The 24,842-nt window shown below is 38.6% G+C and overlaps 1 protein-coding gene across 1 annotated transcript in view; it reads right to left on the bottom strand.

Moving 5' to 3' along the window:
• Positions 1-13,273: 13,273 nt before the first annotated feature.
• FZD6 (frizzled class receptor 6) overlaps positions 13,274-24,842 on the bottom strand; it is a gene marked incomplete at both ends in the record, with an annotated part of 35,637 nt that continues 24,068 nt past the window's right edge. The window contains 4 exons of the mRNA XM_079722729.1: positions 13,274-13,442; positions 17,912-18,340; positions 19,526-19,674; positions 22,509-23,526. Coding sequence (XP_079578855.1) covers positions 13,274-13,442; positions 17,912-18,340; positions 19,526-19,674; positions 22,509-23,526 — 1,765 coding nt within the window. The remainder of the gene's footprint in view (positions 13,443-17,911; positions 18,341-19,525; positions 19,675-22,508; positions 23,527-24,842) is intronic.

Below are 24,842 nucleotides of genomic sequence, written 5' to 3'. Positions count from 1 at the left end.
GTCAAGTCCAGTACATCTATTTCAATTCCAATTTTCTGTTGGTGTTACAGTAATCCTAGACCTCAGCACATCCAGAGCTATGAGCTAAACATTTAATTCCATAGTACATTTAACTCATGTGGTTATGAGTCACTGTTAATACATTCAACAGATATGCCAATCTCCAAGCTGAATATCCAAAGTCAGGGTTTTAACTGTTTTTCTTAGTGATTTACTCATGTCTGCATACCATCTGTCTAGCTTGGCTGATCAAAGCCATCTTGAAATATTTAACTTAGAATTCAGTATAGGACTAAAACATGTCAACTATTTCTAAGATCTCTATCCAGAGACACAGATCACTCATCAAAGTCAAGTTCCAAACCAAGTTACAGTAGGAAGTAAAATCAACTATGTATTTTATACATTAATATTAAACATGGAATAAATGAAAATTTACATCATGTAGGAAATTTTCATGCATATAGAAACAAGCATATTGTGTCTTTTACAAAATTGAAAAAAAAAGGAATATTTATCTGGTGAGCAATAATTTTCTTTCTTTCTTTCCTTTTTTTGGCCACACCACGCAGCTTGTGGGATATCTTAGTTCCCTGACCAGGGATAGAACCCGGGTCCCCGGCAGTGGAAGCTCGGCGTCCTAACCACCGGTCTGCCGGGGAATTCCGGGACTGAAGCCTTAACCTGTTTCTGTCTCCAGACAGCCGGCGTCAGAATTGAATTAACTGCTTGGTGGTGTGGAAAATACATCCACGATGGAACAGATTTTCTATAACCTGCTTTTTTTTTTTCACCAGTGATACTTCCTGGACTTCTTTCCCTATAAATATTTAGAGTTACTCCTTGTTCTTTTTTTTTTTTTAAGGGATATTACGGAACATAGTTTTTGTTTGTTTGTTTGTTTTTAACAAACTGTGTTGGGTCTTCGTTGCTTCGCCCAGTCTTTCTCTAGTTGCCACGAGCGGGAGCTACCGTTTGTTGCGGTGCGTGGGCTTCTCATTGCAGTGCCTTTGCTTGTTGCAGAGCATGGGCTCTAGGCGTGCAGGCTTCAGTAGTTGCGGCGCGTGGGCTCAGTAGTTGTGGCTCGTGGGCTCAGTAGTCGTGGCTCCTGGGCTCTAGAGCGCAGGCTCAGTAGTTGTGGTGCACAGGCTTAGTTGCTCCGCGGCATGTAGGATCTTCCCGGACGAGGGCTCGAACCCGTGTCCCCTGCATTGGCAGGCGGATTCTTAACCACTGCGCCACCAGGGAAGCCCCCTCCTTGTTCTTTATAATATTTTCACAGTATTCCATTCAATGAAGTGAATTATATAACTAGTTGCATATTTGTAGACACTTAAGTTTCTGTTATAAATGATGCATCAATTAATATCATTGAATAATATTCTAGTATAAAGCTTATCCCTATCTGAATTTACCTTGATGGTTTATTCAGTTACTTGCTTATAGTCTGACACCCCCTGGGATATGAGCCCCATGAAAGCAGGGGTTTGTCTCTTGTTCTTCATTATATTGCCAGCACCCAGGAGAGTTAATATTATTTGTTGTTATTACTGGGAGCACTTGGACATTTCTAGGTCCCTTCCACGAGGCATGAAAGCTGAGGGGAATGTGGTGGGAGGTAGCCACTTCTGCTCTCTCCCTGCTTAGTTCCCTTAGCCACTTAGAACTCTTTTCTGCCTAAGCAGTGCCCTTTTGGAGATTTGCTTCTCTGAAACCTTCAAAGTTTCCAGTCTGAAAATTAGGAACCAGTTCAGGTCTCTGGAATTCCACCCCCCACCCAGCTCCTTTCCTTTTTACAATTTATCTGGCTGCATGGGGTAGGTGGGGAGCCAGGACACGTTCAGTCACTCACATCCCTAGACCCCTTTGCTCTTGATGGAATCCGACGGATTATTTCCCATCTGTGTATCTTCTTTGATGACGTGTCTATTAAGATCTTTTGCCCATTTTGTAAATTGGGTTGTTTGTTCTTTTATTTTGAGTTTTAAGGGTTCTTTATATATTTTGGATAACAGTCTTTTATCAGATGTATCTTTTGCAAATATTTTCTTCTAGTCTGTGGCTTGCCTTCTAATTCTCTTGACTGTCTTTCATGGGGCAGAAATTTTAAATTTTAATGAAATCCAGCTTATTAGTTATTTCTTTCATGGATCATGCCTTTAGTGTTATATCTAAGTCATCTCCAAACCCAAGGTCATCTAGGTTTTCTCCTATGTTATCTTCTAGGACTTTTTTGTGTTTTACATTTAGGTCTATGATCCATTTTCATTTTTGTGAAGGGTGTAAGTTCTATGTCTAGGCTCTTTTTTTTTTTTTTTTTTTTTTTTTTGCATGTGGATATCCAGCTGTTCCAGCACCATTTGTTGAAGTATGTGAATTTTTTCAGTCTTTACTTTGACCTAGCCAACCCTGATTAGCAACACAGGGTTTCAAGAAAGCAAAACCTGTCTTTTTCTGTTTGATTTACCAAAATCTCTATGGCTTGTCTGAGTGGTTCCTCGTTTAGTTTTACCTCCTTAATTTTCAAGACTGCATGCTAAATTTTTGTCTTTGGAGGTCTCTAGTAAATGATACCTCCATCTGAAAGCAATTGAGAGATTGATACAGAAGTCAGACAGATGAAGATAAATATCCTACTTTTGTTAACATTAAACACCTACTGGAGAATGTGGCTTATTGTGAGAGCCATGTGGGCTCGCTTGTGCTCCTTGCCCCCTGATCCTCCAAAGTTTAGACCTCAGAACAGGTCACCCAAGGGAAAACTGGAGCTTCCAGAACAGACTCATCTGCCTGAGTGTGCATGATGGAGGCTTGATGTGGGGTTTTCTTAGAGGTTCCAAAGCTTACACCCACTCCCATCACCCTCCAAACACGCCCCCACATTTAATATTTATCCTTTTTTTTTTTTTTTTCAGTATGCGGGCCTTTCACTGTTGTGGCCTCTCCCGTTGCAGAGCACAGGCTCCGGACGCACAGGCTCAGTGGCCATGGCTCACGGGCCCAGCCGCTCCGCAGCATGTGGGATCTTCCCGGACCGGGGCACGAACCCGTGTCCCCTGCATCGGCAGGCGGACTCTCAACCACTGTGCCACCAGGGAAGCCCAATATTTATCCATTTTAAACTGGAATGCCAAGAGCACCCTTTGCTTTCCTTCATGAATAGGCTTTTACAACCAGGAAATGATCCTGTTTCCAAATCCAAAGTGATATGGAATAACTGTCTTAGCAAAATATTAAAAAAAACAAAGTTGTATTGTTGTCATGGACCCCTGTTCTTTGTATGAGACACATAATGTTAACTCCTTGGTGTATCTGGAGTCCCATTCCAGGAGGAGTTTGCCTGCAGCCTGGGGTCCGGACAATGGCTGCCTTTAGGACCTCACCTCCACCGCCTGGAAATGCTAAGGAGGGACTATAGCACCTGCCTCTTGGGAGGAACACAATCCAACTTGGACACCAGCCTCTAGTTTTGCAGAAACCATAAAACTGAACCAAAACATACAAACAAAATAGCTACTGGGAGTTCCTGAGTTCAGGTTTACAGTGTGTGCGTAATCTTGCCAAAACATAACTTACGTTTTCTTCTTGGCTTGTTTCTGGAGCTGAATGGCAGACCCAGCAGTGGGAGGCTCTCATGGTCCACAGCTGGGCCTTGTCTTCGGCTGATATATATAGTACTCCTATTGGCACATTTAGTGAATCTTTAAGTGTCAGGTGGTTAAGAAGGTTATTTTTGCTCCTGGCAAACATGTTAGGAGGAGAAGTTGACTCACCTGGTCTGGAGGGAAAAGACCATGTCAGTTGCTAAAATCAAGACCTAATCCCTTAGCAGTTTAGGCAGCAGGAAGGTACAGACAAGAAACTTATTCCCTTCACAGTCCAGCCTAAATTTGGAACTACTGAGCCAGCTGGGAATGGTTGATCAAAACTAGGTGGTCCCAAGAGGACCTAGCCAGGCTGCTAGGACAGAGCCAGCCATAAACAGCCAACTTGTTTCTCAGATCCGTGGGCCCCAATCCCTCAGCCCAGGACTCAGGAGCCTGGGCCAACTGCATGGCCCTAAGGGGTGGGTGACTACACTGGGGGAGTCGCTAGAAAAAAGCAGGGGTCTGCCTTCTTCAGAAAGCCACAAACGCCTTAGACTCTCCCTGACTTTCAGATTCCAGACTCTGGCATTCAGTTTTGACCAGCTTCTCAACCTGAAATTCATGAACACAGAAACAAGTTGTATGTTGACTTACCCACTGCTGGAGCACTTGAGGTGGTGGTGGTCTGTGTGTAAGGGGGTGGGAGGGTGGAGGGGTGGTGGATAGAAAGGATTTGCCATTGTGGTTGTTCAGCTGAATTCAGCCTACTGCAGCCTCTCTTCCTTCCCTCGTGTCCCGCCGTATCACACTCTGTGGGGCTGGGCCTCTGGTCCTCTGTCTCCCAGGGCTGGATCAAGTCAGCAGGCCTCAGCTTTATTTGTGGGGATGGGAGCAGAGTCTGGGGAAGGGACACTCTCAAAGCCCATATGCTGATTGCCACCTAAAGGTTGTTTCAGGGACAGAGAGAAGCACAGGAGGGAGGAAGCAAAGGGAGTTTGAACTGGATGAGCTGGTGGCCTTTCCAGATCTCACTGGTGTGGGCTGCTGCCCCTCCCTGGCCTGTAGGTGTGCACATCAGTGACACAAGGACCCTTGCAGCCAGATGTGGGTGGACCCACTGTGTCGCCATTAGCTAGACAGGTGCTTAGTAGATCTTCTATTAAAAAATTAATTCTTAATCATACCATGTGATATATTAATAGATCTTCCTTATAAAAATTTAAACATTACAGATCAGGCTAAAGTCTGCTTTGATCATCACCTACGATGCTGGTCCCCTCCACAGAGATAACCCACGTTACCACATTTTCCAGAGTCCCTGCTTATGTAACTAGAGAAAACATACAGCATTATTCTGTGGCCTGGGGGTTGGTCACATACGTGCTGTTACCCTGTAAGTATAGTTTTGCCACTTGCTTTTTTGTGCTGAGCAATATTTTGGTAGGTTTCCGTGTCAGTGCCTTTAGATTTCACGCTAATTCTTTAGATGTTCTTACCTCTTGCAGGTGTGAAGTCAGCCCCTTCCGTCACGCTCTATGCTTGCTGAACGGAAGGGACAGGATCTTAAACTGTCTTTGGTCTCTTCAGGGTGTCCAGGGTAGCCAGACTCTGCCCGGCCTCCAAAGTCCCCAAGGCACCCTGCCCCTGAGACAGGCTAAGACCTGGGGCCCTTTGCTGAAGTGCTTGCACTTGGAGAAACGTCTCTTTGAGCCACGGAATACAAAGAAACTAGAAGGCAGGGGTCCCCAACAATTTTGGCACCAGGGACCAGTTTTGCGGAAGACAACTTTTCCACGGGGGCGGTGAGGGGGATGGTTCAGGTGGTAATGCGAGCGATGGGGAGCCATGGGGAGTCATGACGAGCGATGGCGAGCCCCGGATGAAGCTTCACTCACTCACTGCTCACTCCTGCTGTGCGGCCCTGTTACTAACAGGCTGCGGACCGGTACCGGTCCACGGCCCGGGGGTTGGGGAGCCCTGCTATAAGGGACTGAAAATAATTGCATGCCTGCACAGTTGGGGCAAATTATGAACAGTAAGGTACAAAAAGACCAAAACCCAGCTTCCGCTTCTGAGGTGCCAGGAGCAAAAGCAGGAGCTGCGCATGATCCCTGCACACGGCACCACCCGGGGGCGGGCAGACCACCTAAGCTGTTCCTCTGGCCTGACCCACCAGTCCTCCCCCACCCTCCCCCCATTTAAGGGACCAGCCCACCCCGCCTCGGGGAGCAAGCAAGGGCACCTGTTACTGGTTTTCCCTCGCTCGTACTGCAGCGTGAGTCCCAGTAAAGCCTTGCCTGAATTTCTCGTCTGGCCTCTTAGCAATTTCTATTGATTAAGGACTCTGAGAACCCTGGTCGGTAACACCCCAGTTTTGGATGTGCTGCACGCCCCTCTCTTGGTTTTTGCTTTCATGAAGAAAACCTTTGGATCTCTCAGTGTCTGCAGGGCCAGCCTGGAAAGCCCTACCTGGAGTCTCAGAACAGTGACAAAGAGGCAGTGATGACTGTCAGTTGAGGAAACACAGTCCGCCTGTTTTGTTTTACTCTACTTTTTATTTGCACACAGCCTGCCAACAAGGTCAGCTCTAGAAACACAGTGTGTTATTCTTCTTCACTTGGACTCTGAACTAACAGAGGTGGCAGCTAAGAGGCTGAAAACGCCAGCAAGGGGTTTTGCCAGTGGTCAGCTTGGTTTACAGGCTCTGGAGGTTCCTGTTTTATAAAAGGCTGAAAATGCCAGCAAGGGGTTTTGCCAGTTGTCAGCTTGGTTTACAGGCTCTGGAGGTTCCTGTTTTATGAAAGTTTTCATGGGGGCACTGGAATGGCCATTCAGAAGGACTGAAACCACTAGGGAGCTTGTACTTTGCTGATGACTTTTCCCAGATAAAGTCTGGAGTCTATATATTCAGATTCATATATTTCCTGACCGTGAAACTAATTAGCTCCTAGAATAGGCCCCCAAGGAAATAAACTCACAACTAGACAGTTTTGCTTTGGTTCGCACTCTGGAAGATAAAATGGAGAAGATATTAAGATATTTTATTTCCTTCTGAGTTTAGGAAAAAGTTTTTCTTAATCTCTGTTGATTTCATACCTCTTTTCTCAACATATCCTAAATGTAATAGTATGCAATAGTGTATTTATAACGTAGGTATTAAACGTAGGGTTTAATAAACGCTTTGCACTTAGGTATGTTAAAACCCAGTATAGGGACTTCCCTGGTGACTCAGCGGTTAAGAATCCACCTGCCAACGCAGGGGACACGGGTTCAATCCCTGATCCGGGAGGATCCCACATGCCGCGGAGCAACTAAGCCTGTATGCCACAACTACTGAGCCTGCACTCTAGAGCCCGCGAGCCTCAACTACTGAGCCTGCACTCTAGAGCCCACGAGCCACAACTACTGAGCCTGCGCTCTAGAGCCCACGAGCCACAACTACAGAGCCCGCGTGCCACAACTACTGAAGCCTGCGCGCCTAGAGCCCGTGTTCCACAAGAGAAGCCACCACAATGAGAAGCACGCGCACTGCAACAAAGAGTAGCCCCACTCGCCGCAACCAGAGAAATCCCACAGCAAAAAAGACCCAATGCAGCCAAAAATAAATAAAATTAATTAATTAGTTAATTAAAAAAACACAACAGTATAAGTGAAACCAAATAAGCAGGAATTATTTAAAATAGGACCACTGTAAAGGAAAATGAACTATGGCAAGCATTTGGAAGATAGTTTATTTGAAAAAATTTCTCCAAGATGTTCCTATGAAAACTTAAGTAGCTTAACCCCCTCTCACCTCCACCTTTTGTGGTGGAGAATTAGAAAACCTACTTAGACCATTTTCCTGGTTTTCCCTTTTTTTCTTCTTGGGATAGAAAATAAAAACCTCCAATTTGCCTGCTAAAATGTATTCAACTAGCAATCATTTTTTCATTTGTTTTCATTTCTAACTAGTGTTTACAACTTCCAGTTCCACCTTCTTTTTCTTTTATCACCCTTCCTTCATACTGCTTCCTTTAGTTTCCACTCCTCCAGTTATGTTCACAGCAAACTTTACTATGCCACTTTCATTACTGTTTAGCTCTGGGTCCCAATGTCTTTTGATACTTTTGGATTAGCCTTTTAATCTTTTCTTCTCTTTTCTCTTTGTTGATTCATTGCTATTGTGAGTTAATGAAAGTGTGATTCTTCTGCACATGATAAATCCCAGTGGCTACTGTTAAAACCTTTAGCATCTGGAATTTTAAGTCTTTGACCTGTGGTGTGAACAGTGAGGTATTAAAGATTATGCTTTCCATGCAGCAAAGTAACACCAGGGCTCCTGTGGTTATTAAAAAATTATATCTTTCATTTCCTGAGTACCAGTGTTTAACTGCCTTAGCAGTGTTAAAACTTTCCAGCAGTAGTAACTGGAAACTCTCACCAGTGGTATAGCTCCGAGAAGTAAGGAAACACTAAAACTGTGATTTTGATGATGGGTGGCAATTACAAGCTGTTTTCGGTCCAGTTTTTCAAGGAGAGTGTAGAGCAAGGTTCCTTCAGTACCACGAATAGCCCAGCAGTGATGGATTCCAACGAGGTACTGAGTTTTTTTTAAAGATGGCATTCCATAAAGTTCTGTTGAGAACTTGTGGCTGACTGTCATAAAAAGCAGTGAAATGCTGCTTTATCACATCTTTACTGCTGTTGAGCTCAGCTGCACATTGCTCATGCCAACCTTGTCATTGTAAATGTAAACATATTATGTAATTTAGGTTAAAACATTCTTGGTTAAAAAATGCTATGTAAATTCTTATAAAAATTAATGTCACCAGCTCTGAAATAGCAGGCTCTTTTTGCATCAAAGACTCTCGTCCCACGAAAAAGAGAAACTGCCCTTTTCTTTTGAATTAGATGATGGTTTTGAAGTTTGTAATTAAAAATGAATACTTAAAAAAATTCAAGCTTACTGATTACAAATATTATGCCCATGGTTGAGACATCATTTGGAATGTAGGTGGATATAGATGAAAATTTTTATCCTAAACAAGTCACTAACAAATCAAATCCAGCAGTATATTAAATGATAAACCATGATCAATTACAGTTATTCAAGGCGTGAAAGGATGACATTATACATACTAGGAAAAGTACTGACTACGTCACATTTGTAGATTGAAATATTGCTGTCCAGTTGCTCATTAAGCCTGTTTCTTCGCCCTCCCAGGCACGCACCTAGACCACATTTCTCAACCTCCCTTGCACTTAGGTATGGATCTGTGCCTGAGTTCTGTCAAATGGAATGTTAGCTGAAAATGATGTGAGCCAGTTCCCGCTCCACCCATATTTTTGTGTGTGTGCAGTCGGTTACTCTTTGTCTCTCTGCCTCCACCTGCTGGCTGGGTGCGGACAATCCTGCAGAAGAATCTGAAGCCCTAACGGATGGCAGCATCACAAGATGGAAGAGATGGGTCCTTGAATAATCACTTGGAAGGCTACCTCAAGGACATTTGCATCTGTCATGTGAGTGGTAACAGTTTCTTAAGCTACTAAAATTTTGAGGTTTGCTAGAGCAGTTAGCCCCCTTGACTAATACTGATAACAAAAAGGCATTTGATAAAAATTCAACACCTACTGCTAATTAAAAAAATTGTCAAATGGAACAGGATTCTTTATTAACTTGTTAAAAATATCTACCTTATATCAAATGCCAACATCGTTCTTAATGATGGAGTACTATAGGCATTTTCATTAAAATAAACAAGAATGCCTGCTGCTACCACTATTAATGATTACTGGCTTCAACAGGTGAGAAATGAAATTATCATTATTTGAGATGAAAAGATCATCCACCTAGAAAATCCGGGAAAAATCAACTACAAAATTATTAGGGACTAAGGGACTTTAATAAAGTCATCTGTTACAAAATAAAAATTAAACATTAATATATTTTCTATGACCTTTAAAAAGTAAATTATATATCTTCCAATATATATAAAAGTCATAAAAACAGGAAGATACTACTTAAAAAGAGGAGATAAAATGTTCTGTGAAATTAAAAAAATGATAGCCAAAATAAAAATTCAATAGCAATTTAGAAAAGTTTGAGATATTTTCTTAGAAAGAGAACAAAAATTCAGAGATGAACAAAAGGAGAGGAAAGATAAGAAAACTGGAGCATCAATCCAGCTGATGAAAAGGAAATCCAGAGACAAAGAGCAAGCAGAAGGGAGAAACTTATCACATACATAATTCAAGAATATTCCATTGAATTGAATGACAAAACTAAAGCCCATGCTTTACTCAGATTTTGTTAGTTTTTATCTAATGTACTTTTTCTTTTCTAGGATACGTTACATTTACATCATGTCTCCTGAGGCTCTTCTTGGCTGTCACCGTTTCTCAGACTTTGATGATCTTGATAGTTTTGAGGAGTACTGGTTTTGAGGAGTATTTTGTAAAATGTCCATCTGCCTAGATTTATGTGACTCGACAAGTCATGACTAGAATGAAGTTACAGATTTGGGGGAGGAAGATCACAGAGGTCAAGTGCCATTTTCAGCACACAGTGTGAAGGGTACATACTCTCAACATGACTTACTACTGTTGATACTGACCTTCACCTGGTGGAGGTAGTGTTTGTCAAGTTTCTCTACTGTAACAAATACTCTTCCCCCACCCTGTTCCCATACTGTATTCTTTGGGAGGAAGTCACTATGTGCTGTCCAGACTGAAGGAGTGGAGGGTCTTATACTGCACCTCAAGGGTGGCATATCTTTACAAATCAGTTGGATAAACAGCTAGGAGTGTGATTGCTGGATCATATGGTAAGACCTTATTTAGTTGTGTGAGAAAACGCCCATTTTTAAAGTGACTATACCATTTTGCATTTCCATCAGCAACGAATGAGTGTTCCTGTTGCTCTGTAACCTCAGCAGAAATTGATGTTGTCAGTTTCTTGGATTTTAACCATTCTAATAGGTGTGTAGCAGTATCTCAATATTGTTTTCTTTGCTATCTTTTTAAGTTATATGAGTTTAATGAAACTACGCCTGGTAATTTAGGAGTATCTCTGCATCTTTTTCTCTTGTCTGATGCTTGTGCCAATTCTTGTTCATGTATTGTCTTTTTGCATACCTGACTATGTTTGATTATATAATGGACATTTGAAAAAGTATTCACAGTGTATGTAAAATGACATTTTCTTCCTCCAGAGAAGATTTTCATTTGTTTCTGCCTGGTGCCTGAGGGTACTAGTCATCCAGAACTACAGTATTCTAATTCCAGGGTTAGAGATTTTTCTAGTCCACCCAGATAGCAAAGCAGGGTTGCTTTCCATATAGTTCATCTTACTCCTAGATGTATTTAATTTATTCTTACTCCTAGATGTACGTAATTTTGACCTTTGAGGTCAAAATTCTGACTCCCTTCTCCTTGTCCTCCAGACTTTGAGGCTGTTAATAGCACTGTTAATGTCTCAGCTAGTGACAAAGCGAAAGAGCGGCATGGACATATATACACTACCAAACGTAAGGTAGATAGCTAGTGGGAAGCAGCCGCATAGCACAGGGAGATCAGCTCGGTGCTTTGTGACCGCCTGGAGGGGTGGGATAGGGAGGGTGGGAGGGAGACGCAAAAGGGAGGGGATATGGGAACATATGTATAACTGATTAAATTTGTTATAAAGCAGAAAAAAAAAATGTCTCAGCTAGCTTTTCCAAATCATCAAATGCTCCCTAGGCAAAAGAAGCACCAAATGTTGGGCTTGGCAGTATGAATTTCTCTTCTCCCAGATCTTAAACTGGCAATTATTTCACATGATCTTATTAGGTTTTTCTAATGTTTTCAGGATGATCTTGTTTTATTTCCCACTGTCAGGAGTGAAAGCAGGGTCCTGGGTTCCCTTTGCTTTACCCCATATCCCAGGTCTAAAACTGGCTTTAAAAAGTTATGACAAATATAGCTCTATAATTATATTTTGGGAAGAAACTGTGACAAAGAGAAAATAACACAAGTCCTGATTGTCTTCTCCTTCTCTAGTTAAAAAGCTACTGGTAGGGCTTCCCTGGTGGTGCAGTGGTTGAGAGTCCGCCTGCCGATGCAGGGGACACGGGTTCGTGTCCCAGTCCGGGAAGATCCCACATGCCGCAGAGCGGCTAGGCCCGTGAGCCACGGCCACTGAGCCTGCGTGTCCGGAGCCTGTGCTCCGCAACGGGAGAGGCCACAACAGTGAGAGGCCCGCGTACCGCAAAAAAAAAAAAAAAAAAAAAAAAAGAAGCTACTGGCTTATTAGTCATGGAGCCACTGATCGGAAAAATTATACCACTTCCTGGGCCAGAACCACTGTGCATAACCACAGAATACTCTACAATCTCATATACAGAGAACATTTTATTACTGAAAAGGTCACACAAAGTTAAAAAATGTGGAAAAGTTAATATTTACAAACTTTTTCATACAGTACATGATAATTTTCTTTTTAAGCTTTAACAGAATGTTAAATAGAGGGAAAAAAACAGAAGTATAAGAAAACCTTGTTCAAGGAATAATAGTCATTGGAAACAAAATTAAGAAAATTCTTTAATATTTCAAAGTATGTTATATGAAATACATTTCATTCTGTTTATCAGGACTACATTTTTTTCCATTTGTTTGGCACTAACACTGCTAGTACATTTCTGAATGTTCAGCAAAATCCTATTTAGCTGCAGAGATGAATTCTACATGATGTCTGAGAAAGATACTGCACAAATGCAAAGGGTCTGTAGTATTCTAAATGTTAAAAAACAAAAGTTAAAACAAAAGTATAAGCAACTGTAAATGGTCATACAAACATAATCTTGGGTGGTCATGATATATTAAAAAAAGGAAATCAATTGCACTTGGCTTAATTTATAAAGGAGTAACATATCATCTACTAATCCTTCAGGACATTTTATTTTAAAAAATCAGAAGGATCAGCCAGCAGCATAATATTATCAACAGTGGACACTCAGTAAGCACCTTATTTCAGCTGCATAATAGATCTGTGAAATTCCTAAACCAACTAGACTTTATAAAGTTCACACATTGAAGACGATAAGGTAGAGTAAATGGATTTTTTTAGTTGAATTCCCATTATAACATCTTTTGGTGTATCAACTATTTTTTATATTATAAAAGAACACTATTTCTCAATTTTCTTAGAAATTCAGTGTAAAAGCTACCAAAGCAGTGCTAAAATAAGGTATTGGAATAATGTAATAAAAATATTTGAAAAGACTTTCCAGGATTTCTAAAAAAAGCTCAAAACATATAAACTTGTTTTCAAATATATAAAAAAAAGATACAAAGGTAAGTTTTAAATACTTCAGCAAAGAAAAATCTTGATTTTATACCATAAAAGTGAAATAGCATAGTACAACTTAAAATACTTTTAACAAGAGTAGAATCTTCATAAATAGAAAAGGAAGGTTCCTCTAATACTCCCTCCTCCCACACAACTTAAAAAATATCATTAACCTGCACATTTCCGTTTTGGGGGTATACTGTTGTCAATTAACCTCTATGTGAAATGAATCATATTCTTAGAATCTATTGTTTCCAGTGTAACAGGAGGCAATGTAGCTTTAAGTGCAGAAGAAGAATATAACAGTGATTCTTATAAGACAGTGTACTGTCAACTCCAGTGTAACAGGAATTCACTTCTTAGTAACGCGATGATCTGGTTTTCAAGTATCTGAGTGACCACCAGTGCCTTGCTCTTTTCCAACTCCTGACGCTGAGTGAACAAGCAGTGATGTGGAGCCTTTGAGGCTGCTTGGCTCTGAAGACCTGGGAACATGCAAGCTGTTGCTCTGCACTGGGCCAGTTTCAGTGACATCACTCTTTGGAGTTAGCCTAGGTAAAAGAACAAAAGCTGATGTACATACACACCAAAGCACAAATGTGATGCCAGTTGTCCTCATAATTGCTGTTTCTCTTTCCATGAGTTTTATTCCAACCAGTATCCACTTTTATCAGAAATAATTAACTCTTTATGTATACTCTTAACTCCTCAAAGTACAAATAATTTATTTTCAAATACAATTTTTGCTAACTTCAGAAACTTCATCAAGCACCACCCCTGTATGGGCTGAGCATGGTGTCTCGTGGGGAATAAGACAGCTTGATTCTTGCCTTCAGTTTAGCAAATTTTTTATCGATTTCCTACCATGGATCAGACACCGTGTAACAGGTTGGGAGCACAAAGATGAGTCCGACCTCAGCTCTGCCTTCGAGGAGTTTACAAATCTAGTGAAAGATAAAGGCATGTATCTAATCATAGATAATCCAGTATGCAAAAGCTGTTGGAGGTACATTTGGCCTATTTGGGAGGAGATGAGGTAAGACAACCTTGAGACCTTAAAGTAGTCAGCTGTCAGTATTTTGGCTAATTTGATATTTACCTGTGTTTGGATCACCTATGACCATTTGGAAAAATTAATTAAAGATAATGTCAATATCCTTTCATGTTCAGAAAATAAAAACATTTTATAATCATCTTCATATAAAATGACAAATACCTTTTATTTTTTTCTGAATCTATTGAGGTGATCATATGGTATTTATTCTTCAGTTTGTTAATATCGTGTATCACATTGATTGATTTGTGTATATTGAAGAATCCTTGCATCCCTAGGATAAACCCCGCTTGATCATGGTGTATGATCCTTTTAATGTGTTGCTGGATTCTGTTTGCTAGTATTTTGATGAGGATTTTTGCATCTATATTCATCAGTGATATTGGTCTGTAATTTTCTTTTTTTGTAGTATCTTTGTCTGGTTTTGGTATCAGGGTGATGGTGGCCTCACAGAATGAGTTTGGGAGTGTTCCTTCCTCTGCAATGTTTTGGAAGAGTTTGAGAAGGATGGGTGTTAGCTCTTCTCTAAATGTTTGATAGAATTCACCTGTGAAGCCATCTGGTCCTGGACTTTTGTCTGTTGGAAGATTTTTAATCACAGTTTCAATTTCATTCCTTGTGATTGGTCTGTTCATATTTTCTATTTCTTCCTGGTTCAGTCTTGGAAGGTTATACCTTTCTAAGAATTTGTCCATTTCTTCCAGGTTGTCCATTTTATTGGCATAGAGTTGCTTGTAGTAGTCTCTTAGGATGCTTTGTATTTCTGCAGTGTCTGTTGTAACTTCTCCTTTTTCATTTCTAATTTTATTGATTTGAGTCCTCTCCCTCTTTCTCTTGATGAGTCTGGCTAATGGTTTATCAATTTTGTTTATCTGCTCAAAGAATCAGCTTTTAGTTTTATTGATCTTTGCTACTGTTTCCTTTGTTTCTATTTCATTTATTTCTGCTCTGATCTTTATGATTTCTTTCCTTCTGCTAACTTTGGATTTTGTTTGTTCTTCTTTCTCTAGTTCCTTCAGGTGTAAGGTTAGATTGTTTATTTGTGATTTTTCTTGTTTCTTGAGGTAGGCTTGTATAGCTATAAACTTCCCTCTTAGAACTGCTTACGCTGCATCCCATAGGTTTTGGATCGTCGTGTTTTCATTGCCATTTGTCTCTAGGTATTTTTTGATTTCCTCTTTGATTTCTTCAGTGATCTCTTGGTTATTTAGTAATGTATTGTTTAGCCTCCATGTGTTTGTGTTTTTTACGTTTTTTCCCCTGTAATTCATTTCTAATCTCATAGCATTGTGGTCAGAAAAGATGCTTGATATGATTTCAATTTTCTTAAATTTACTGAGGCTTGATTTGTGACCCAAGAGGTGATCTATACTGGAAAATGTTCTGTGCGCACTTGAGAAGGAAGTGTAATCTGCTGTTTTTGGATGGAATGTCCTATAAATATCAATTTATCTATCTGGTTTATTATGTCATTTAAAGCTTCTGTTTCCTTATTTATTTTCATTTTGGATAATCTGTCCATTGGTGTAAGTGAGGTGTTAAAATCCCCAACTATTATTGTGTTACTGTCGATTTCCTCTTTTAGAGCTGTTAGTAGTTGCCTTATGTATTGAGGTGCTCCTATGTTGGGTGCATATATATTTATAATTGTTATATCTTCTTCTTGGATGGATCCCTTGATCATTATGTAGTGTCCTTCCTTGTCTCTTGTAACATTCTTTATTTATTTATTTTATTTTATTTTATTTTATTTTATTTTTTTTTGCATTACGTGGGCTTCTCACTGCTGTGGCCTCTCCCGTTGCGGAGCACAGGCTCTCGACACGCAGGCCCAGCAGCCATGGCTCACGGGCCTAGCCGCTCCACGGCATGTGGGATCTTCCCAGACCGGGGCACGAACCCGTGTCCCCTGCATCGGCAGGCGGACTCTCAACCACTGCGCCACCAGGGAAGCCCAACATTCTTTATTTTAAAGTCTATTTTATCTGATATGAGTATTGCTACTCCAGCTTTCTTTTGATTTCCATTTGCATGGAATATCTTTTTCCATCCCCTCACTTTCAGTCTGTATTTGTCCCTAGGTCTGAAGTGGGTCTCTTGTAGACAGCATATATATGGGTCTTGGTTTTGTATCCATTCAGCAAGCCTGTGTCTTTTGGTTGGAGCATTAATCCATTCACATTTAAGGTAATTATCAATGTGTATGTCCCTATAACCATTTTCTTAATTGTTTTAGGTTTTTGTAGGTCCTTTTCCTCTCTTGTGTTTCCCACTTAGAGAAGTTCCTTTAGCATTTGTTGTAGAGCTGGTTTGGTGGTGCTGAATTCTCTTAGCTTTTGCTTGTCTGTAAAGCTTTTGATTTCTCCATCAAATCTGAATGAGATCCTTGCCAGGTAATCTTGGTTGTAGGTTCTTCCCTTTCATCACTTTAAGTATATCATGCCACTCCCTTCTGGCTTGTAGAGTTTCTGCTGAGAAATCAGCTGTTAACCCTATGGGAGTTCCCTTCTATGTTATTTGTCGTTTTTCCCTTGCTGCTTTCAAGAATTTTTCTTTGTCTTTAATTTTTGCCAATTTGACTACTATGTGTCTCGGCGTGTTTCTCCTTGGATTTATCCTGTATGGGACTCGCTGTGCTTCCTGGACTTGGGTGGCTATTTCCTTTCCCATATTAGGGAAGTTTTCAACTATTATCTCTTCAAATATTTTCTCTGGTCCTTTCTCTCTCTCTTCTCCTTCTGGGACCCCTATAATGCGAATGTTGTTGCGTTTAATGTTGTTCAAGAGGTCTCTTAGGCCGTCTTCATTTCTTTTCATTCTTTTTTCTTTATTCTGTTCCACAGCAGTGAATTCCACCATTCTGTCTTCTAGGTCACTTATCCGTTCTTCTGCCTCAGGTATTCTGCTATTGATTCCTTCTAGTCTAGTTTTCATTTCAGTTATTGTATTGTTCATCTCTGTTTGTTTGTTCTTTAATTCTTCTAGGTCTTTGTTAAACATTTCTTGCATCTTCTCGATCTTTGCCTCCATTCTTTTTCCGAGGTCCTGGATCATCTTCACTATCATTATTCTGAATTCTCTTTCTGGAAGGTTGCCTATCTCCACTTCATTTAGTTGTTTATCTGGGGTTTTATCTTGTTCCTTCATCTGGTACATAGCCCTCTGCCTTTTCATCTTGTCTATCTTTCTGTGAATGTGGGTTTTGTTCCACAGGCTGCAGGATTGTAGTTCTTCTTGCTTCTCTTTATTTTATGTATATATATATATATATATATATATATTTTTTTTTTTTTTTTTTTAAATGTATTTATCATTTATTTTTGGCTGCGTTGGGTCTTCATTGCTACGCGCAGGCTTTTAGTTGTGGCGAGCAGGGGCTACTCTTCATTGTGGTGTGCAGGCTTCTCATTGCAGTGGCTTCTCTTGTTGCAAAGCACGGGCTCTAGGCAAGCGAGCTCAGTAGTTGTGGCTTGTGGGCTCTAGGGCGCCAGCTCAGTAGTTGTGGCACACTGGCTTAGTTGCTCTGCGGCGTGTGGGATCTTCCCAGACCAGGGATCTAACCCATGTCCCCTGTGTTGGCAGGCGGATTCTTTACCACTGCACCACTAGGGAAGTCTGACAAATACCTTTTAGACAGTACTATAATGCAGTACTAATTGAAACTTAATGGCCTGTATTTTATATGAATCTTAAACATTTCCCTAAATATACAAGCAACTGGTAACAATTACCACAGAAACGAACATTACTTTTCTATTTGAACAATAAACATCAAAGGGTCTTCTCAATACTAAGAATTAAACTACGAAATAGCATTTATAGACAAAACCCAAACTTCCCTGGATTAAGTGTATAGACATGTCATCTCAAGAATGCTTTCTTTCCAGATATGTTATGCTTTAATGAAAAATGTGCAATGCAGTATTCAAAAAAGTCATGGTTTAAGATAGCAAAGTCCAAGCTCACCTTCCTTCACTCCGTGCACTTTCAGACACACTGCTCTTATCATTCACATTAGCTGCCCGGCCTTTCCCGTCGGTCTGTTCCCCACAGAGTTTGGAGCTGGATGCTGCTGGGGAGGCAGGTTCCTCACAGTCCTGTTCTCGTAATTTGGAGGTGCTCGCTCCATCTGCTCTCACCTCTCTCACTGATGTTTCTGGTGAGGTTTGTATTTCTGTCAAAGTTTCTTGTCCTAAGTAATCATGGTTAGTGATCGCTACTGCAGAAGTGCCATGATTTGCTGTAGCTCCTGTGCTGGTTCCCATGGATTTGGAAATGACCTTCAGCTTATGTGAACTTGGTTTGTAGTGCTTCTTTTTGTGTTTAACTTTAGAATTGTGCTTTAAGAAAAACTCACACGACTCCTGTAGTACTCTTCGACTTTCACTGATTGGACTGTAAGAAAATCCAAGGAGAGAGTTTACTTGATAAATGTTAAGTGTTATAAAAGAAATCATAAAGCATATCACATATCTTATGCCAAAAATCCTAATTCATTAAAGTTATGATCTATATGATTTACATTATTTATAAAATCTGGGATTATAAATACTATGAGATATAAGTAGATTGCCATGAAATGAAATCTTTTTGTGCATACACTGTTAGTTGCTTTTGTCAGCATAAAGAGTAGAAAGAAATTAAATAGACAAAATCAGAAGATGAGGGCAAGAAAACTCAAATCAGCATAAAGTAGGGGATTATCTGTATGTGTATCATATATAAATATATCAAATATGAAAGTAAACCAAAGAGAAAGAACACAGAATATAATTAGTGGTCTTTGTTTAAATGCAATTGTTTTCTTTCTAACATTCAAGTTATAGCAAGTTATTCTGAAGTTAATGTGGGTATATAAATACAGGATAGAGATATAATAATAGTTCAAAAAAATTAAAGTCCAGTTAAATGCAATTCTTCAGACTTCAAAAACTTATTTGTGAAAAGGTTCTGAAATTTTTACCACAAAAAGAGTTCATTAATCAAACCAACTGGCAACAGTTTAAAAAACTCTATACTACATTGTTGATTGTACACAATGTATAACACATATAAATAACAAAATGAACTATTTACTCATAAATGTAAATCTACTATATTGTTACAGAATATTTCATAAGCTCAAATTTTTACCATCTTAAGCAAGGCAAATAAGTGACATGTTAAGTCAGTATTATGTGTAATAAAATTTAAAGGTAATGATTGTACATCACATTTGAATCGTACTCTATAGATTGCCTTACATATATTTGACCCATTTCATCTTTCATCATTGATAAAAAAGGATAAAATTATTTAAAATTCTGAACCCAAAGCAATGAACTTAATGATAGCAGTAATAATACTGGATATATTATAAGCCATGGAAAGAAAATGCACTTTTTACAAACTTTTCATTCATATTTCAATAGAATAGTACATGTCAAAGACTACTGTAACAAATGCTAAAATAAAGCATATCTCTCCATGAAAAAGATTTCAACTTGAAACAACAGATGACATAATGAAACTCCAGTACAATGATTTGGTATTTGATCTATTTATTTTAAAACAATGTCATATAATTCAATAGATTCTTACTCTTTCTTGCGACTTCGTTTAAAAAACCCAGCCCATTCTGTGCATGTCTTTTTGCTTCCAACCCAGAAGACAGCAGAGATGCCAACAATTAATGTCATCAGATATTTTATCATAAATAAAGCCAACTCTGGTCGAGTTTCTGTTTTTGCCTACAAAAAAGTAATTAATAAGAATTTTAGTGATACATTTAAAGTGGAGAAAAGTCTACACAGTCAATGCAAAACTTGAACAAAAAGTATAAATCAGTTTGTTTTATTATGAAATGTTTGATATAACATAATATGAAAAGTGCTTTAAGTGTAATATAGAAGTTCTGAACAAAGAACTTTTATCAAAATATATAGCTAGAAAGGGAAAAATACTTATTAAATATATTTAGGAAGGACGTCTTACATCTTGGCTTGATATCTGGCATTTTTTTCCCTATAAGTACAGCAGCTTCTTATAATTGCCAAAATATCTGCCTCTCAATATTTATCTTTTCCTTCACTATAATCTATAAAAAAATACATTTAAACTCATTATAATAACATACTATTTTAGAGTCTTTATGCATTGTTGATGTTTTGTTACAAAAACTTAGAGCAAAATAAGTATCAGTAAAATGTAAAAATGTGGAAATTTTGTAAAAATTAAATCATACTTTTCTTTCAAGCATAAACTTTCAAATATTATTTTTTAAATGTTACAAGTATCAAAATACTATACATTATGCATTATATCTTGCTTTTTGCACTTAGTAATATTTCTTGGAGACCATTCTAGAGTACTTCATTCTTTTTAAAGGCTGTTCCATTGTTTGGATGAACTATAATTTATTCAGCTATCCCTACTAATAGATATTCAGGTTACTTCCAACCTACTGCCATTGCAAATAATGTTGCAGTGACTATCTTTGTATGTATATAATTTCTCACATTTGTGAACAGAGCTGTTGATAAATTCCCAGAAGGACAGGATCAAAGAGTATGAGCATTTTAAATGCCAGATATTATCAAAATGCTTTCCATAGAAGGTTGAACTAATTGAACAGCAAAGTCTAGAACGTGTATTTTGCCAGTTTCATCAATACAGTGACTATAAAACCTGTCGTAAGCAGGAATATAATTTTATTATAACTTTAATTTGCATCTGTCATAACATTTTTCATATGTTTAAGAACAGCTTTTTTATTTTCCTTTTTTGTGACCCCTCTATACATTCTTTTCTCATTTTTATATCAGATTGTTGGCTTTTTTATTGATCTATAGGAACTCTTTATAAATAAGGAAATTAGCCCTTCAATTATGATGTGATGAGTGAATAAATTTTCCCCGTTGGTCTCCTGACTTTGATTATGGTGGGGTTTTTTGCCATGCAGAATCTGAAAAAAGTTTTTTCCTTAGTCAAATTTAGCAATCTTTTCTTTTATAGCTCCTGCATTTTATATCATAAAGTCCTTCCCCACTATAAGATTAGAATTTTCTCATTTTATCTTCTAATATCGTTTCTTTCTTTACATGAAACGTAATCTTAAAAAATCATGTATCTTGGGCTTCCCTGGTGGCGCAGTGGTTGAGAATCTGCCTGCCAATGCAGGGGACACGGGTTCAAGCCCTGGTCTGGGAAGATCCCACATGCCGCGGAGCAACTAGGCCCGTGAGCCACAACTACTGAGCCTGCACGCCTGGAGCCTGTGCTCTGCAACAAGAGAGGCCGCGATAGTGAGAGGCCTGTGCACCGCGATGAAGAGTGGCCCCCGCTTGCCACAACTAGAGAAAGCCCTCGCATAGAAACGAAGACCCAACACAGCCAAAAATAAAAATAAATTTAAAAAAATAATAATAATAATAAATAAAAAATCATATATCTTAAACTTTTTAGTAGTATGTAACAGTTGCCTTCCCCCCCTAGTTTGCCAAAAATACTGAGGAATCTAGGAGACATTTAATACAGCAGTATCACTTTAAGAGAGCTCGCTTATTAATCATATAGTAAAAACAGACAATGGATAACACACTATGGACAGGATGTAAGGCAAGTAAAACCATTATCCCCACATATCAGTATGTAAAATAGATTTCACTGTGTTAACAGTGAAGTAATTTTCTAGAATATAAATTATGTAAAATAATTCAGCCCACACATTGCTTGATCTGATACACTGTGATGACAGCACTCACACTCAATATAATTAGTTAATACCATATATAAATATTCAAGAAAATGTATAAATTCTATTAAAAACAAAGTTTCTATTTAAAAAAACTCAACTAAAATGCTTTAAGAGATTTTCTATTTTCAGATATTTATTTTTTTAATCCTAAAATCATCACTTTAATCCAACCAGAAACATCAGAAACATATGAAACATATTTTGTTTTAATTGTGCGTTTTGTCATAAGAAATGACACGGTGGTTTTGGCATAAATTCTGTTTTTATAAGCATATACAAGCAAAGTATAAGATGATATATACCATTTTATTATAAACCCAAATAAGGGTTTCCCCAACTAACTGAAGAATTAAAAACAACTACTTCTCTCTCTCTCTTTTTTTTTTTTTGGCTGCTCCATTCAGCTTGCAGAATCTTAGTTCCCCAATCAGGGATTGAACCCTGGCCCCCTGCAGTGGAAGCGCCAAGTCCTAACCACTGTATGCCAGGGAAATCCTGCAAGTTACTTCTCTTTTTCTCCCTATGACAAGACCTGTTCTTCTGATTCTGTTCTGCAGTACTATTCATCTGCCTTTGCAATCCAATTTAATTTTTAAAAGAATAGCTAAAGGAGGCACTTTACTATTGTAACTGAAGCTAAAACTTCAGGAAAGAACTTTGGGACACTTACCCTAGTTTCAACTGAGGCGTAGGGAACAACTCCCTCTGTCTATTGGATTTTCTCACCTGAAATCTAATTTTATGGTCATGACTAATTCAAAGATATTTCCAGGGAACATTTTCCATGTTAAAATTAAATAGTGAAATAACACAAATGATAGGTTTTACCTGGTAAGGACATGGGATGTGGTACTGGCGACAATGGTCAGAGACCCAAGTTATTTCCCAGGTTATCCTGTTCACTTGCTCATAGACGTAACATCCAAGAAGTGTCACTAATGGCACAAGATACAGGCCACTGAAGACTCCAATTCGAATCATAAATTTCTTTAGTTTCTCTTGGTTCCGGCCATCATGTTGTATAACTTGTCGAACATGATTTAAGGAAATAATGCCAGCTAAAAGAAGAGAGAGCCCAACAAACACACAAAGGCACAGTGGCAAGAGTACAAAGTAGCGAGAGGCATCCAGGTCATAAAGGCCGACAAAGCAAACTCCACTAATGTTGTCTCCTTCAACTTTGTTCATAGCAAGAAGCATAACGGTCAGAAAACCTGGTATTCCCCATGCAACAGCATGAAACCACACTGCTTTCTGTTCAATGGCTTCACAACTCCATTTTCTCCCAGCAGCTAAGAACCAAGTAATGGTAAGAATCACCCACCACACAGTGCCAGCCATTGTGAAAAAATACAAAAACATAAACAAAACGGTGCAAGCCTTATTTTGAGAGCCTAGAACAACTGTGTCACCAAGTTCTAGTTTCTCATCTGCCTTATTGCAGGCTGTGTTATTGCCTAGCAAGAATCCAATGAAGTACATAAGAGATACAATGCTGTAACAGACAGAGTAATATATAATTGGTCTCTCAGGGTATCTGAACCTTCTAACATCAATTAAAAAAGTAAGGAATGTAAACAGAGTTGCACAAAGACAAAATATTGAAACTACTCCAATAAAACTTTTTGCAAACTCTAGCTCATCACTTTTAAAATACATGTTGGGGCATGGAGGTGCACACTGGTCAATTCCCAGAAACTTATAGCCTTGTCCCCCAGAAGTCTTAAGATGCCTTGGACACCAAAATCCAATGTCTCTTTGGACTTGTTCTGTTTTCTTGTGAGGAATGAGAAACTCTGTGTGTTGATCAAAAGTTACAGGAACAGACTTGTCACAGTACTGTAATCTGTAAAGATTTTAAAAAATAATACATGAAGTTGACATTTTTGAGTCACTATTTTAATACTCTGCTTTACAACTATAAAATATTTCCTTATGCATTCATAACTGATGGGAAGACATACAAGCTTAAAGAGATTACAGCTTTAGAGCTGGGGAGAAAGTTTTGAAGTTGACTAAAAACTTGTAGGTGTTAATGAGGCCCCAACACACTAACAAATATATTAAGTATCAGGCAAGTGAACATGAAAACTCCCTTACTCAGAAAACAATCAATTAGTAATTGTTAAATAATTTCTGGTTTCAAGACTAAGTACTTAAGAAAGAATTTATCTTGACTGGTATTCTCTAGACAAAAAAATGCTGGCTTGTCTGTTTAAGCATTTGAAATATGTCTTGGGGAAATTAGTTTTTATTTTCTAGCGTCCATGAGCAAAGTAGATCAGCCACATAGTAAGGTGATGACAACTAAAATGACTGAAATGAGATCATTTCCCGGATGGAGAGGACAGAGTTCAAGTGATATCTAAGTTCATAAAGAAGGGCAAGAAGAGGAAGGCCAAGGACCAGCTTAACTCACATCACCATTTTGTTGCAGTGTGGCTGTTTGCCTCCCTTGTTTATGGGCAGACCAGAGTGATAGAAAGGGATATGGCTGTTTTGTGCAGCACTTTATCACTGAGTTGTCTCCACACACCAGAATTATTTTGGAGGATCTACATAGTTTAGAAATTAGTGGAGGTTTTTAAGGAGAAAGCGTTTGAAATATGCTTTAGATAAGAATAGAAAATAATAAAACATATGCCCATAAAAACAACACAGATGTATCTACAAGCTTTTTCAAAAGGTGGTATATCAGTTTTGTTTTATATCTTTTTAAATAAACCAATATAACATTACAGATACAGTTTGGACCCCTTTCTGGTCCTATTCTCTTTTCTGTCTCTTCCAAAATATTCATTACTACAAGTTCAGTTTTTATTTCTCCTCATGCATTTTAAAATATTTTACTATGTTATTTTCCAACTACAATGTTATATAGTATTATTTTACAGGTTTTGAACTTTATATAAATGACATTGTGCTATATACATCATACTTTTTTTTTACTTATGCCATAATTTTTAGATTTATCCATTTTGACAGATGTGGGTCAACTGCATTCATCTTATAACTGTATAGTAGTATTCTAGTGTGTAAGTACATCACAATTTAGTTATCATTCTTACAGTGGACTTTCAGACCTTTTCTCATTTTAAAAAAAATATGAATAATGCTACAATAAGTATTCTTGCATACAATTCCTTGTTTGTGAAAAAGTTT

The sequence above is a fragment of the Hyperoodon ampullatus genome (genome assembly GCF_949752795.1).
Source record: "Hyperoodon ampullatus genome assembly, chromosome: 17".
In the NCBI taxonomy this organism is placed as follows: domain Eukaryota; kingdom Metazoa; phylum Chordata; class Mammalia; order Artiodactyla; family Ziphiidae; genus Hyperoodon; species Hyperoodon ampullatus.
This window is presented reverse-complemented; position numbering and strand designations above follow the sequence as displayed.